Below are 17,502 nucleotides of genomic sequence, written 5' to 3' on the forward strand. Positions count from 1 at the left end.
ATTTTCTTGCTTATTTCTACCCGAAATCTTATATTCTGTGCTCAATTTAATGGGTTTTTTGGGGTCATACAATACTGATCGTAGTACATTCAGGTATATCCGTACGGTAGTCATGATAATGATTTGAAAAGCCATTCATACCTGCAATAATGTAGTAAAATCTTGAATTTCGATCAGATATCCAAACCACAAATTTTAATTTCATTGAATTTGAAAGATATAAATATTTATAAGAATATGAGATCACAAACGAATCTATATAATCCTCTTGAACCTCGTACTTTGGAACTTCCGTGGGCGCAAGCAGGTTTAAATATATAGAGAGGATGATGACGAGATTAAAAAAATAGAAAGTATGAAAGTGATGCGACAGAAAGGGATAGAGAGAGAGAGAGGGAGAGAGAGGGAGGGAGAGGAGGGGGGATATTGTAATTTAATGGAATTAGAATGAAAGTGGTGAATGAAAATGGGAATAAAGGGTACGACAGGTACTTTTTTTTCATTCAGTCACGAACTTCATATCTAACGTTGATAAGTCTGCAAATAATTAGTTAGGTTGTAAATCTTGCAAAGTCTGATATTCATGATGACTTTTTTCGTCATCAAAGTGGGTTGGTTCTGCACTTTCCGGGGGATCCAACCTCTTGTGTGTAATTCGCCATAACCTAATCTCATTTGGTGGTGTTCATAAAAATTATCGACATCGCCATCATTATTAGAAGCGCGCTCTCCTTCTATCGTGCTTTCTAAACGAATCAATAAGGGTTGATTTTTATTTTTTGAAAATCTAAATAGATGTTTTAATCAACAATCATTTCGCCTCATTACTTATCTAAGTTTTTCAATTTCCATTCAACTCTGACTTGATTAAGATGTCTTTTAGGCATTGTTGCAATTAGAGAGAGAGAGAGAGATGGAGGGAGGGGGTACATAATATGTGAATAAATTAAAGAAATCTGCTAACGAAGAAAAATCCAATAATGCTATATAATATGTCGGCCGGGTTACCACGAAGGCGTCAATACACCTCAGCTAAAATCATCGTTATTCAAAAGCAAATTCCTTAGCTCAATCTCATTGATAGATTAGGAATCTTATTTGCTTTGATAATTGAATTGACGGTACGAACCTTGCCGCCACAATCCCATCCTATATAGATCACAATCCTTAGGAATTTATTTATCTTCCACCTTGGACTGGCGAGATCATTTAGTTAAAGGAGAAATTCACCCTGACTATTTGAAATTTTATACAACGCCGTTTACCATTATAATGAACCTTACAGTAGTTGTAATACAGTTCAAACAACCATGCCTATTGAGAATTAAATATTATAAATTAAACTTTGTTGTTTAAGATCTCAAACACCTGCTTAAGCTGTTTAAACAACTACTTTATAATGTTCATAAAGTAAGCAACACATTTAATGTACAGAGTTTTTTTGATAATCGCAGAAACAACAAACAAGAAAAAGTAAATGCATCGAAGAGGGTTTGACGAAAGTCGTAAAAAGGAACACGGGGTTATGATATATTTTTGAAAAGATTTTACTTTGTGACGTCACAACGAACAGCTCTTCCACGTGTCATATGAATATGAATTCCATAAAATTACCTTTCTTAAGAAATTGTTATCATGCATTCAATGTCACAAGGCATTTTGTATCCTTATAGGCCCCATATGAAAAGGATATTTACTTTATTAATTAGGAACCAATCAAAATGGGAATTTATTGAATTGATATTACAGAAATGTAGATACGGCTTGCATAAAGTCACAAATGAAAAAATTAAAAAACCCTCATGACTCATAATCTTTGATGGATTTATATTAAACCTTCACCAATACTGTTTCTCGAATGTTTTCGTCTTTAAAAACCCCAACTTATCTTTAGTGTAAATTACCCATTTAAAGACATAGCTCGAATTTCTCTGTGTAAATGAAAGCAGTTGAAAATCGTAAATATTTAAATAAAAAAGAGATGGAAATAGATTTGATTTTGGTATCATCATTATCATTTCATAATTATTATCACTATTATTTTCATCTTTATCTTATCATTATATGCGTTACTATTATCATGCATTTTTAACCACAAATATGAATATGGAATCTTTACATTGGAATCCTGCGTTTACCTGGCTATTATAATTATATACGCTTTATTGTAGCCTTGCTTTCTTCACCCGAATGAAACGCAATTAGGAAAATTACAATTTGCAGCCTTCATCCATATACCTTATACGTTCATTTTATAATTTCGTATAATACCCACGGCCTTGTCTTTTGTTTATTTTTGTCTTTGTCATTTTAGACATTGTGGTCAGAAATTATGTCCAGGAAGTGAGGTAATGGATTAGTTCTCTTCTTTACCAATCTTTCTTCCTTCTTGTTTTTTTCTCCTGCAATTCAAACGACAAGGAAGACTGTAATAGGCTTTTATAATATTCTTACTTTCCTCCAACTACGACGTCAAAATCAATACTGATATAAACCACCAAGGTATATTCAAGCTCTTTCATACATGGATGTTTTTTTTTTGGTTGGTATTGTTGAAAGAAATATAAACAAGGCAAAAGCGACTTTGCGTCTCGCCCACTTATGAAAATAACCAGAAATATCGTGATTTGCGAGGGCGCGCAACAAATTTGTATCGATTTGTACTTCATTGTAAAAGGACTGGGATGGAATAACACTTGTCATAAGAGTCTTGCACGTAAATTTTATTGTTGACCTCAAAATGAACTTTGACCATACCATGTGACCTCCCAACGCAATAGCATGCAGGTCCCCTAAGTACATCTACCATCCAAGTTTGGATGAAAAGTGACTTGCGGCTGCGGAGTTAGGTGCCATAAGAGAGTCTAGCATGTAAATTGTAACGTTGACCTGAAAATGACCTTTGACCTTACCATGTGACCTCCGACTGCAGCATAATTACATGCAGATTCCCTCAGTATATCTACCATCCGAGTTTGGTTGAAAAGTGACTTACGTTTGCGGAGTTAGGTGTCATAAGAGAGTCTTGCATGTAAACTTTAATGTTGACATGAAAGTGACCTTTGACCTTACCATGTGACCTCCGACTGCAGTATAACATGCAGGTCCCCCAAGTCCATCTACCATCCAACTTTTGTTGAAAAGTGACTTAAGATTGTGGAATTATGTGTCATAAGGTTTGTGACAGACGGACGACAGACGGACGGGCGACATTTGGATCCCTAAGTCTCGCTTTCACCTCTGGTGGGCGAAACCAAACAGGATGAAAGTTTTTTTTTAATCAGAGACGGAAATGTAGGGATCAAAACGGATTGATCCTGACTTTAACGCTGAGTGTGATGAAACAATTTGAAAGAAATAAGAAATTAGTAAATAAACCGCGCACTTCAAATTCCCAATGTACACGTAAATGTAAAAATGTTCCAACATCTATGGCACTGTTTAAGTATAATACATCATGATGGTGCATGAAATTGAAAATGGAATTGAACTAGACCTAAATAAATGTGACTACTTAATGAAATGAATTGAGAATCAGTGCCACTGAGTATTCACTATGACGGGGGGGGGGTGGATTGGCATGTTCCCCCCATGGTTGCTTCCCAGAAATCCCATTTAGAGGGAATACTTGTTCTAGATGAAGAAGAAAAGGAATCTCGGAGAAATGGAGGTTGACAATAACAACAAGGAGGGTCCAAAATGATGGACAGGAACATTTTCGGAAAAATAACAAGGTTGACGAGATTCAGATAACGACTTAAAATACTTCAGTTACAGGGAAATTTTGAAAGGCAAAGGAAACACTTTTTACTACAATGTAAATGGTCTGTTTGATATTTGCATGATATTGGTTGTCATTAAGTAATGTGGACAAAGATGGTAGGCTTATCGTTTAGTGAACAATAATTTTTTAAGGCAGACCTTATTCAAAAGCAATTCTAAATGTAATTTTCTCTTTTTTTCTGTCCGAACATTGCAGGATTTTAACAAGTCACCATGGATTATCTTATCAAAAGGACACCTTCTTCGCAGGTACTGTAATGGAATAATCTTTGGTTCACTTCTAATGTTTTTCCTTGTCTAAATCGATCGGAGATTAGATATCGATCCCTCCGCTGTAGACGAACTAGATTTGACGCCCAGGTTGTTTTCTCTTCACTGTCCGCGTTGGAGCGGATGAAAGCGGGTGCATGAACAACGGCACCCCATCGCGGCGTCTGGCAAGCCCAGGCCGCCGGGCCAGTACTCCCCTTTCTTCTTCGGGTGAGCAACTAGACGTCGAAATCCAGCCGTCCAATCTCAACCCCCCTTCGAATTACAACAACCCTCATTCCCATCACCATCGCCACCTTCATCCCGATGATGATATCGATGACGATCAACGATCGAGAGCGTCGCTCTACGATCTCGTGAGATCTCCTGATGATCTCGACGAGGAATCGGCGAGGATACTCAGAGACGAGTGTGAAAAGGTAAGTTATGAAATATAAATATTTTACACCTCATAGCATAATTTTTTTTTCATAGGCGTATCTTTGTAAACCAAAAAATGTATTCCCGAGTTAAGCGTTGACATCACGATAGGACTTGCGCTAAAAATCTGCCCCTTACACACTGTATAAACTGTGGTGTTAAAACTGACACCAGTTGGTGTTAATAGAAGACCACACCCGGAGATGTTAACATAAGAATTGAACATAACACCAAAGAGTGTAAATGTAACAACCAAATGTGTTGTAATAACAACTAAAGGTGTTAAACTAACACTTTAAATTAAACATCGGTGTAAAATAACAGGTTTGGTCCTCTTTGTACACTGGTTAACACCACAGTTTTTGCTGTTCAGATTTTGATTCTGTGTCTTATTTCCAAAAAGTATAACATTCATCACGTTTGGCAATTTCGCCCCTGAAATGGCTTCTGGAGCCTCAGGCCCCTACCATCACCAGATACCTCAGTTCAATTAGTATCCACTTTTAATTAGTTACAATGCAGTTTATTTTCGGCATAGGCCTACTTCATTCTGAGCATGGTTCAGTGACTAGATACATTTTGGTGAAGGTGAAACGGAGAGAGGGAGAGGGGGGGGGGGGGGGGGGGGAGACAGGGAGGGAGAGACGGAGGGAAGCGGAGGGGGTGGTGAGAATACCAAGTTTTTATGATAATAGAATGGAAGATTATAGTGATGAAAATAATGAATATATATTTTTTTCATTCAGTTGCGAACTTCATATCTAACAATGATTGTGTCAATATAGACTCACCTTGCTATGTAACGTTACTGCCATGAGTTTGTAAGTTCGATAGTGAGAAGTGATGATAATAGGAATTTTACAATGAAAAATACTGTTCTAACTATTAATCAAAATATAACAACAACAACAATAATAATATTGATAATAATAATAATTATTATTATTATTATTTGATAGAATTTGATAGAACAATAACCCTAGATTTCTGGAAGAAGTCCGATTGCTATTTAATATACCAACAGAACATCAAGTTGTGGACAATGTAAATAATAGCAACAATAATAATGATAATAATAATAATAATAATAACAACCGTATGTTTACCCAGGGTAGCCACTTCAGTTCCGGAAACTGTTCTCCCAGCGGGCCCTGCTATTATTATTGATATTAAAATATTACATGGATATCCCTTGACAAACCATGTAATCAATTCCCTTCCTCCTCATCACAACTTCATCGTGATTCTCATCTCCCTCTAACCTCCTCCTTATTCCACTTGCCAGAAGACCCCTAATCCTTCATCTTCCCTTCCACTTTGCGTCCATCAGAATATTCACTCACTCTATTCCCCGTATCGTCAAACGGAGATCTCAACTCCCTAATTTACCGATTTCGTAACGAAAGCAATCAGGACATTGCACCCCTGCGATCCTCCAAATACCCCGGGTGAAACCGTCAGTTTCGTCTCAGGTTCCGCGAAGAGATTTGTGGGTAAGCATGTCCTCTCCACACCACCACACATCTATTTCTGTCTTCGCCTTTTTATTAACGCATGCAGTTTATTGGCGGTTTATTATTTCCATAGCGGACAATTATCCCTCCTCGGCTAGAATTGTTTGGAGGTGCACTAAAATAGCAGCTCCTAATTAAAATGAAAAGCGAGAGTGAATAAGAGAGAGGGGGAGAGAAAGAGGGAGAGAGAGGGGGATGTAAGATTAATTACACGAATATTGTGCACGTCGGGTTGAAATATGTATATAATATTCGCTGCTGTCGTCAAACGCTTAGGGCTTGTGCTGGGTGTATAATTATAATTTATGAAAATATAAATAGGAATGACGGCCTGAGTGCGTGTAGTATGTATAAGGTGTTGTACGTGTCGATATAAAGGTAGGAAAGTCATAAATCAGAGGTGAAATTTGGAAAGGGAAGCTACGTATTCATACACGAAAGGCCAATCCAGAGGCGTAATGATCCAAACATTTTGAGGGGGCCAGATATGGCGTATCGGGCAAAAAATAAATAAAAAGTTTTGACCAAGTGACCGAGCAAGCAAAAGTTTCGACATTCCTATTACAAAAATCCAATTTTGTGAAAGATTTTGGCACAATATTAAGAAAATAACTTCATATTTCATCCTCCTATCTTTCCTTTTCTTGGTCGCGATTTTTTAAATTGTATTTATTTATTTAATTTGTTTATTTATTATTATTTATTTTTTTTTGTTGAGGGGGTAAGCTTTTATTATTCTTTCTCTTGTCAATTTACCATTAATTTGAATGAATTTTCAACCCACCCTTTTGCTCTTGATTTTATGTAGTATTTTGACAATGATCCCAGTTCTCATACGATTTGATATTTATCGATATGATACCATAGGCGGCGGAAGCGGGGGGGACGTGTCCCCCCTAAATTTGAGGAGGGGGGGGGACGGTCCCCCCTAAATTTGTTGTTGATGACCTTTTTTTTTTTGCTTGTCAATTTATTTTCCTACGTCCCCCTAAAATTTTTGGGTTGAGATATTTTTTTTTTTTTTTTTTGCTTGTCAAAAAATTGTTGGTTGTCCCCTCCTAAAATTTTTGCTTCCGCCGCCAATGTATGATACACTGTAAAAAATAATGGGTAAAATGTTTACCAACACGAGGGTAATTATGTGTCAAACCAATTTGGGGCAGTAGTTTACCGAAAATAGGAATCATATCGTCCAGCAAGGTTAACAAATAAGCAGCATTTACTTTAGAATGGGCAAATACATAAAAATGCCTAATTTTGGTTGGACACATAATTACCCCATGGAGCACTTTTACCCGATATATTTTAGAGTGTAATATTGTGTACTGTTTTAAGGTCGGACACGACGAGAAAACCAGCTCCCATTCTTTCTATTTGAAATTGATATATTGCTTAAATATTGCGGGCAAGGGCAAGAAAGGGATGTGGTTCTTTTTTTTGCAGCTTTACCATTGATATCACATACTGTAAACAAAATAATGCGTGTAACATATAAACAATTATTTCCATGCTGTTCCGATTCAGCAATTTTCGACAAAGACCTCCCAGCTGTTTATTGTCATTTAACGGGCAGCTTAAATACATTTACTGTGGTTTTGAGTCCGCCACGCGTCGTGGAAGCGCGATAATTCTGTATAAGGGTTTCATTTAGATTCGACGAGCATATCGCTCTTGAATACGAGCTTTGCATACAAAGAGAAGGAAGTGTTCAAGTGGATCTCATTAAAGTCAGTAGACGAGTTTAGGAATCGTATAAATCATACAAAACTCTTGACTACAAACGCGATAACAATATTTTTTTTTGCATTATTTTGCAATTGACAAAATTACACTCTTATCCTTTTTTTTAAAAATAAACTTAATAAGTAATTTATCATTTAAATCATCAATGTCATTTATAATGATAATAATTGGCATTTATATAGCGCTTTTCTACGACTGCTCAAAGCTCTATGTTGGTAACATTTAGTTCAACAGAGTAATCATAGGCATAATATGCATACTGAGACGTATATGGATCTAAAAATTTACAAAATGGATACAGAAAGAGGGAAATATACTGTTTATACATAATTTTTTAAAAAATTAACCAACCCCCCCGGGCCTTGGCCTGCTATGTGATATTTCATCGTTTCTTGATAATGTAAAGAGAGTTTAAACATTGATTAAGAAATCTTAATACCATTTTAGAAATTGAACTGTGCTGTTTAAATTATGTATATTTGTAAAAATCTAAGTGAACTCCTTAGTAAAACAGAATGTATAATTATAATTAGTATGCGTAAAGAGAGCATGCATGCTATGTACCATTCATTAGAATTTAAATTATGAGACAAACTATATATTTTCTACTGCATAAAATAAATCTTGTCATACGTTTCTATGATATGTCAATCTTACACCTTTGTAAGGCATGATTTGATTTAAAGCAAAAATATAAATTGAATTTCTGTCTTTGAATTGGAGCCTGTAGATGGCTTGATGTTTCCTTATATAGGTACAAATTGGTAACCCACGCATGAAAAATGGACGATGATTTCAAACCGCTCAATTGGTGTCCACTTCTTGGAACCCATGTTTCATTCCATTTTTCATTCCGCTGTATACTCTTCAGTGTCTTTTGCAGTTCTCTCCCTGGACGAACAACGCGTTGAGAGACAGAAAGGCGCTAAATCATGCTGTCCTGGAGAATTATCGCCCTTTTGTAGCTCTACTGCAGATTTGAGAGTGATAATTTGTCTAGTCTGCCGTGGAAAGAAATTGCTTACTGTTCCGAGAAGCGTTATTTTCTCCCATTAAGGTTAGCAGTGAGAAGTCACCGGAATTGTTCGAAATGTATTAACGTAGGATGTGATAAGGGTAGCTCCAGGAATCGAAGGTTGCCGGGAAGGGGATGCCAAGATACTCAAATGTGAAAATATAAATTTTACACAACCACATGTTTATTATCTTCATGTTTTTTCCCATAATGCAGGCCCACAAGAACCCAAAGTCTGAATTATGCATTTCGAATTCTTTATAGTCTAAGCAGCTATCGTATTATTTTAAGTGAAGGGGGCAAAAATGCGCTAGCAATTATCATCTCTGTGTTACATGGATTCAATATTAACTGAATTAATGTAGGGCATATGCCCTAACAAAAAATGAATTTGGAGAAAGTTGAGTAATGTGATAGAGGACAGGGAGGGTGGGGGGATTTAAGGGGAAAAATGGAATGGTGACCAATGAGAAAAAGAGCATGTTTGTGAGTGTGGGTGTGTGTGGTTTTTTTTTTCGAGGGGGGTGGGGCGCTTTGTAATAGGAGAACTTCAAGTTTATTTTACATAATTAAGCTAGGGTTATTACAAATTGCGGAACTACCCGGTTTCAGTCACGACTCGTAATTGAGCTAAGTCTTATAAAGATCTGGAATTACGCCGCTTAGATAAATGGCGCCGAACAAAATTTCCCCACCGCAAATTTCACGCCAGACGTAACCAGAGATGAAAATAGATATTTATAGGTTAATACCTGTACAGGGCCGAGAGAGAGGGTTTGTGGGTGGATGGGTGAGTGGGAGGGGAAAATATTTCATTTTAAGCATGCCAGAGTGTATGGCCCGTATTCCGAAGTCGGGTTTAAATAAAACCCTGGTTTAAAGTTTTGGTTTAACTATGGAGAGCCAATTGGGGCACAAATCCATTACAGTACACATTCAATTCTTTAACTCATATGACATCCAAATTGTTCATAATTGTCTGGGAATACTTAAGCATTTTTCTTTACAGTGAAAACAAAAGGAAACAAAATAGTAAACATCAGAAATATACAATATAAACTTAAAAAAATAAATTGGCTCCCCATAATTTTACCACAGAGTTTAAGTTAAGATTTCAGAATACGGGCCTATGTGTTTTTATGATAAAACATTTAGTGCCTAATTAACGAGCAAAACTTTATTTCATGCTTGCACATTTTGCAATTAATTGTAAATAAACCCGAATATTGTGGATTTTTTCTTTAATTTTTTTAAAAATTAATTACAGCAAAATTAGCTATACAAGCGAAACTACTGTGTTTATTGTTGATGCTTGCGTGCTTGTCTGCTTAATGAGCTCTCTTAATTTCTAGATGAATGCGACTTATTGAAAACATACAATGCAGTTGCATATATAACAAAATTACATTTGGAATGTCGGGTTATTTTTTTTTCATCAGATAAGAAAGAAAATGCATGTCCATATTTTGTCATCCCACAAAGTAATAACAGGCTTATGTATCTTAAATAGCATTTGGTTTGCCAAATATGTAGCTCATAAATGTAGGCCATAAATGTCATGAATTTTACTATAATAAGAACAAACATATTTCAAAAAATTACTTTGTGTAAGAGGCCCTGACTGGTCAACATGGGTCGCTGAAAACGAGTTCACTTTGTCAACCTACCAAGTGCTATATCATTTCACTGCAGCCTCCTAAAAGTGAGATATGGTAAATGTAAACACATAAACCCAGAGCGATTAATCAACCATGTGCTTTTGATCGATTCTGTACCCGGGCATTGCTTTAGTGCGAGGGAACAGAAAAACTTTTGCAATATTTGATATATTATCCCCGCTGTTTGCACAGTGCAGGAATGCAGGAATATCAATTAAGATATTAATGATGATGGGAAAAGGGAAAAGTGCATTCAAGTTCCAACATTTAATATAATTTTCACCAACATTTGTTTTTTTCAAAAAAAAATAGACTGACGATTACTGAATATATGTGAGTAGCCTCACGACAGAATATTGGGTTCATTATTACAGAATATTCATTTTTTAAAATGTAAAACATTTAAGGCCCTGTTAACATGGTTAATCTTTCTAGTTCAGTCCAGTAATACCCTTTCTGCTTTCAGGGGTGAGGGCAGAGAGGTAACCGCTCTCTTTGATTCCAAGGATTTAAAAAAAGAGGGAACACAAAATGAGAGGAAAAATGAAGAAATGAATTAAGAGAGAGAGAGAAAAAAGAACATATTAAACTGAATGATATTTGCCATAATCCCTGTAATTCAGTTGAGAAAAATAATGACCGCTTGCCCCCCCCCCCATCAAAATACCTTGGGGCCATGCCAGGGATTACAACTTACTATATGGTTACTTATCGTTTGCTATATTATTTCAGTGCTGTTTACATTGTTACGAGGTTTGATAGCGAAGGCCATTGGGATGATAACCCTTAATAAAAAGATACTCAACTGTGATCAGCCATTAAAAAGAAACTAACTTCAATCCTTTCCTCTTTAATATGTTTTATATCGATATTTGGCACAATTAGGGTTGAATTTGCGGTATAGCTCCTGGAAATATGTGTTTCTGTATATTAATTCAACACAAGCGTATATATAGCATACACAGCCGGTATAGGAAAGATCACCCAGCGTGGACTCGTACTGCAAGCGGTAATTAGATTAATGGTATCACCCGTTTCGCCTGCTCACACTGGTGCTAATACTGTCAACGAAGTCTCCCGAAGGTAGGGGAAGGGGGGGGGGGCTGTCAAGGTGAAAGATTATTGAGTGTTTGACATATCGCTGGAAGAACACAAAGTGAACACATATAGGCCCGTATTTTGAACTTGGTTTGAATTTAAACCCAAATTTAGAGTACTATGGATTGCCAACTGTGACACAACTCTCCAACCCTAGTGGTTTAGCTTTAAATACAGGATATTTAGTGCTCCATTCATGCAAAAATGTCTGGGAATAATAACTAAAATATTTTTCTTCTCCATTTAATCATACGGAAGGAGCATGTAACCATAAGAAAAAATAGAATCTAAACAAAAATATTGACAACTTGAGCTTCACGTACATGCATGACGTAATGTTATCACCGAGTTCGACCATGGTCAGCGTACTTTCGTTCTGCGACGGGCGGGGAGCACTCGGTACGGGGAAGTCAACAGACCGTGGCCGTTCTCGCGCTACATTTCCGTCCTGTTCCATTTTCGTTCACGCTATCGACAGGTACGGTGCCTTACGTTACGTCAGATGGTTCTTATCCCCGTACTATCATCCCCGGACAACTACCACGGATAAATTTTAGGAGGTTGCGCATGCGCAGATCAATTTTCGGCTCAAGTTACCGTCCTAGATTTCTCCCGTCGCAGATTGAAAGCACGCTATTATTTAAACTGGAATACGGACAATTGTATGACGACTGGAAAATGATTGCATTTAACACAGTCACAGATCTATGTCCATTTTCGGCAATTTTTACGAAGGGGCTACGCATTCACATTATGTCGCAATGTGTCTGTGATATTGTTAGAAAGTGAGGGAATGGGGGTGCAATGTGCAAATAATTCTACTTTTTTGGTCTGTCCGATACGCTAGGATTAAATATCAAACTATACAGTGTATAAGATACATCAAACAAAAAAACATGAAAAATTATTTGAAATTGGTATCGACGAGATTTTCCATTGTGTGGTTATAATTTATGTGGTGGTTCTGGAAGTTATCAGGGCCTCAAACAAACTTCCGCTTGAAGAATTTACTTTATAGATGTCATTTGCTATAGCATTTATACTTTCTTTGTTTGAAATTACTATGTATTACTTTCCTATATAATTGTACATAAGACTAGTAGATCTAATTGTGATTTGTGTAACTAATACACACACGAAATGCTAATACTTACTTTAGCCGATTATGGAACTGTACTTTCACTACTTGCTTTCCTCTTTTTTATATGGAACATGTTAACTTAATATTTTCTACATAAAACACACTTACCATGCTTACCAATATTATGAAGACGTAAAACAACAACAAAAAAATCAACGTGCTTCACAAATATTCGTGGCAAAGAGAGTCAGTATAATATTGTTCGTTGCGTGGAGCAAGATTAAAGACATCAACCAATGACCTGCTTTTTAGGTGAATTTACTCCCCTCTATAACGTGATCGTATAAAGGAGGATTTTTTAAATTCATATACTGCACATTAGATTATGCATTCACCTCTGCATGTGTACTAGAATCGCCAGCTGTCGGTTCGCATTGGGGCTACATGGGAATTTTTCTGTCAAGGACCTTGATGAAAAGTGACAACTGGTGGCGAAGAAGCATTTCAAATAGGATGGTCGGGGGATCAACGGAACAATCGTGCTTAACATGCAATGAAATATGTGTCCCGAATAATGTTTTAAAGAAAAATCTACGTGAAGATAGTATTCATTTGATATATGCTTGTACACCTTTGTCTATAATTATCTCTACCATGTCTACATGTACATAAGGCAAACAAACGATTCCGCCAGTTGATAGTACAAAATGTCTGGTTGGGAAATGTGTCGAATGACGTATAATACAACGCAGGGGATCGGGCATTTAAAACTCTTTTTCATTATAAGGTGAGATAGATGGGGACATGGAAATTCGAACTTTTAAATAAATCACATGACTGGAGAGGGTAATGAAGGGGGTGGGGTGTATATAGCATCGGTATAAAAGTAAGCTTAATATCATACGGTGCATTCGGTTTAATGTATGTCATCGAACACTAAAATATGCTTTGTATCGTGTTAACTTACAGCTTTGGCGGATCCGGGGGGGGGGGGGGGCATGCCGGGCGTGCCCCTTTTGAGAAGCAGAATTAACATTTGTAATGTAAAAAGTGGTATCAAAACAGAAGTGAAGACTTTTTTTTTTGCTTGTCAAAAATTTTCGGGGACCAAATATAATTAATTTTTGGTTAAAAAACCTTTTTTGTGTGCTACCCCCTTTGGAAAATCCTGGATCTGCCCATGATTACCGTAGGGCCTATAGCAGCAACATAAAAAAACTCTTCACGATTATCACCATTATAGCCTCATTATCATTGAATCACCACCATCATCGCCATTATCATCATCGTGATGATCATAATCACCACCATCGTCATCGTCATCATCATCATCATCATCATCATCATCATCATCATCGTCATCGCCATGTATAATTGTATAAGCATTCCCATTTACATCAGCGTCACCATGCAGCATAGCAATAATAATCATCTTAATTGCCACTGCCCTTATTTGTCATCATAAGCAACATCTTCACCATTTTTATCATCATCATCATCAAATGTCAAATGAGGGGGGGGGGGTAAGCTGGGTATATATCAAATAGTTTTCATCATGATAATTGTCACACGCTATAGCTCCTCCCGATATTTCTAGCGTGCTTGGCGATGGGAGTCATTGTGTCATGTTTCACAGAGAGCAAATTTAGGCGGGAAGTCAGACCGGAGTAGAATTTCTTTTACACGTGACCTATGAAAGCCCCCAAGTGTCATTAATACGAACTTGGCAATCAAGATATGCTGCAGTGACTGATACGAGATTGACTCCCGTTTTATATTCATTACAGCTGATATTGTTGGCTTAGGTATCAAGGCATTTGGAGATTGCGGGAGGCTTTTGCCAGGTATTTTTTTTTAATATTTATTGCTGCTTTTGAGGGAAGGGAGGGGCATGTCAAAATAACTGTATCATTGGTGTCCTCAGTGTGGTCCAGTGGTTAGAGCATTGGACTCATAATCGCAAGGTTGTGAGTTCGAATCCCAACTCTGCCATTGTCTCCACTTTGATAAAAAGGCCCAAGAGTGATATCTGTCGTCTATTACGTCAGCCACTATGACTGATTAACCTAGACGTAAAATGTTTCCAAGGTAATTGGTTATATACCAGCTTGGCGTTTACCAGCAAAAAATGCTGTCCTACCGAGTTCCTATACGGGAGTTAAAACAAACAGAAACAGATATACGGGCATGTGTTTTAGAGACACTGCATTAGAAATTTGACATCTTGAGAAAGTAAGGCAAACGCACCACAAATATATTTTTGAACGGAAGTAAATTCTTACATACATTTGACAGTGAAAATGTCAGATAATGCTGAACACCACGATTATAATTATGTTATTAACAAAAATGAAGAACATTATTTGGTGAAGACCCAATGTGTCAGTGTCATTTCAGGATGTTTGCTAAACATCACCGAAAGGTGTTATCTGTTAAAACAAATAACAATATTTGGTGAAAACCCAGTACGTCAGTGTCCTAAACACCGTAATCAGTGTACATTAGTCATGGTATCAAACTCCACCTACATCCTACTCATTATTACTTCCATATGGTAATGATGTATCGTCGTATGATTATTTTCAGATTACGATCACCATTTTAACATCTAACTTAGATAGCCATCTTGTTGTTTTTTTCCTCTATCGCCTTCCTTCATCATTTTCTTTTATCGGTGGTCGCTCATCTGAAATGTTAATCCTTCCTGCTTCCGCCCTTAATCTATGTCAATCCCTCCAGATTCTCGCCGACTCAGCTTAAAAAATGATGACTTGGGAAATGGCGTATCCAGCAAAACGAGTGGACATGGTAATGTCCCTACAAATGCTCACTTAATGTGTGTTGTTTGCCTTGTATTCCAAGCTACGTGAGGGGGGGGGTTACAAATTGATGCAGAGGTTCGGCCCCCGGTCATATCTTTGCCATCTACCACTACTACTACTACTACTACTACTACTTCTACTACTACTACTACTACTACTACTACTACTACTACTATACTACTACTTCTTTTACTACTACTACTACTACTTCTTTTACTACTACTACTACTACTACTACTACTACTACTACTACTACTACTACTATTACTACTACTACTACTACTACTACTACTACTACTACTACTACTACTACTACTAGTGCTGCTGCTACTATACTTCTACTGCTACCAATACTACTACTATTAATACTTCTACCACCACTACTACAACTACTATTACTACTATTACTAAACTACCATTACTACTACTACTACTTTTACTACTACTACTACTACTACTACTACTACTACTACTACGACTCCTATTATCATACTACCATTACTACTACTACTACTACTACTACTACTACTTCTACTACTACTACTACTTCTACTACTACTACTACTACTACTACTACTACTACTACTACTACTATACTACTACTACTATAATACCATTACTACTACTACTACTACTACTACTACTACTACTACTACTACTACTGCTTGTACTACTACCACTACTATACTACTACTACTACTACTACTACTACTACTACTAGTACTACTAGTAGTGCTGCTGCTACTATACTTCTACTGCTACCAATACTACTACTATTAATACTTCTACCACCACTACTACAACTACTATTACTACTATCACTAAACTACCATTACTACTACTACTTTTAGTACTACTACTACTACTACTCCTATTATAATACTACCATTACTACTACTACTACTACTACTACTACTACTACTACTACTACTACTACTACTACTACTACTACTACTACTACTACTACCACTACTACTACTACTACTACTACTACTACTACTACTACTACTACTATAATACCATTACTACTACTACTACTACTACTACTACTACTACTACTACTACTACTACTACTACTATTACTACTACTGCTTGTACTATTACCACTACTATACTACTACTACTACTACTACTACTACTACTACTACTATTACTACTACTACTAGTACTACTAGTAGTGCTGCTGCTACTATACTTCTACTGCTACCAATACTACTACTATTAATACTTCTACCACCACTACTACAACTACTATTACTCCTATTATAATACTACCATTACTACTACTACTACTCCTATTATAATACTACCATTACTACTACTATACTACTACTACTACTACTACTACTTCTACTTCTACCACTACTACTACTACTACTACCACTACTACTACTACTTCTACCACTACTACTACTACTACTACTACTATAATACCATTACTACTACTACTACTACTATTACTACTACTGCTAGTACTACTCCCACTACTATACTACTACTAATACTACTACTACTTAAAACTGCCGCTACTACTACTTCTACTACGTGCTACCTCTATCACGATACCACCACCAATATCACATTCTTCGCTTTCGTATTCCCCGCCCTCACATAAAAAACGATAAGAATAGTCACATGGTAGCACAAATACTATTTGAATAATCGTATTCGATTAAACCTGTAATTAAATGTTATTGATTCAATCTATAACGGTGCTCTATGTTTCTGCTATAGGTAATTATAGGAATGGCCATTTTGAAATTCGACGGAAATTGGCGATATTTGATTTTTCATTATCTTTTCACATCTACTGTAGATTACGAATTGGTTAAGAAGAGTACAAAATCTAATCACATTTACTATCAGGTCATTATCTATTCTCTCCTTTTCACTCACCACCAATCTATATGCCTACAAGAGTTCCATTGTCTCATCGATTTTGTCTGCGCATTCCGCAATGAACGCCTCCAACACTATTACATTTGCTCCATTTATTTTCTCCGTCGGAATGTCCGTTTCTCCTGCACTCCTCCATCCACATTTCCTGACAGACAATGCTCTGAATATCGTTTTCACTTTTTCCCTTTCCAATTCTTAT

General features: G+C 36.7%; 1 protein-coding gene across 1 annotated transcript in view; it reads left to right on the forward strand.

The window, feature by feature from the left end:
- The window catches only part of LOC121414989 (regulator of G-protein signaling 7-binding protein-like), a 58,622-nt gene that overhangs the window by 1,036 nt on the left and 40,084 nt on the right, over positions 1-17,502 (forward strand). The window contains exon 2 of the mRNA XM_041608031.1: positions 3,980-4,472. Within this exon, the coding sequence (XP_041463965.1) occupies positions 4,191-4,472 (282 nt within the window). The 5' untranslated portion in view covers positions 3,980-4,190. The remainder of the gene's footprint in view (positions 1-3,979; positions 4,473-17,502) is intronic.

This window comes from Lytechinus variegatus, chromosome 5 (assembly GCF_018143015.1).
Source record: "Lytechinus variegatus isolate NC3 chromosome 5, Lvar_3.0, whole genome shotgun sequence".
NCBI classification, from domain to species: Eukaryota; Metazoa; Echinodermata; class Echinoidea; order Temnopleuroida; family Toxopneustidae; genus Lytechinus; species Lytechinus variegatus.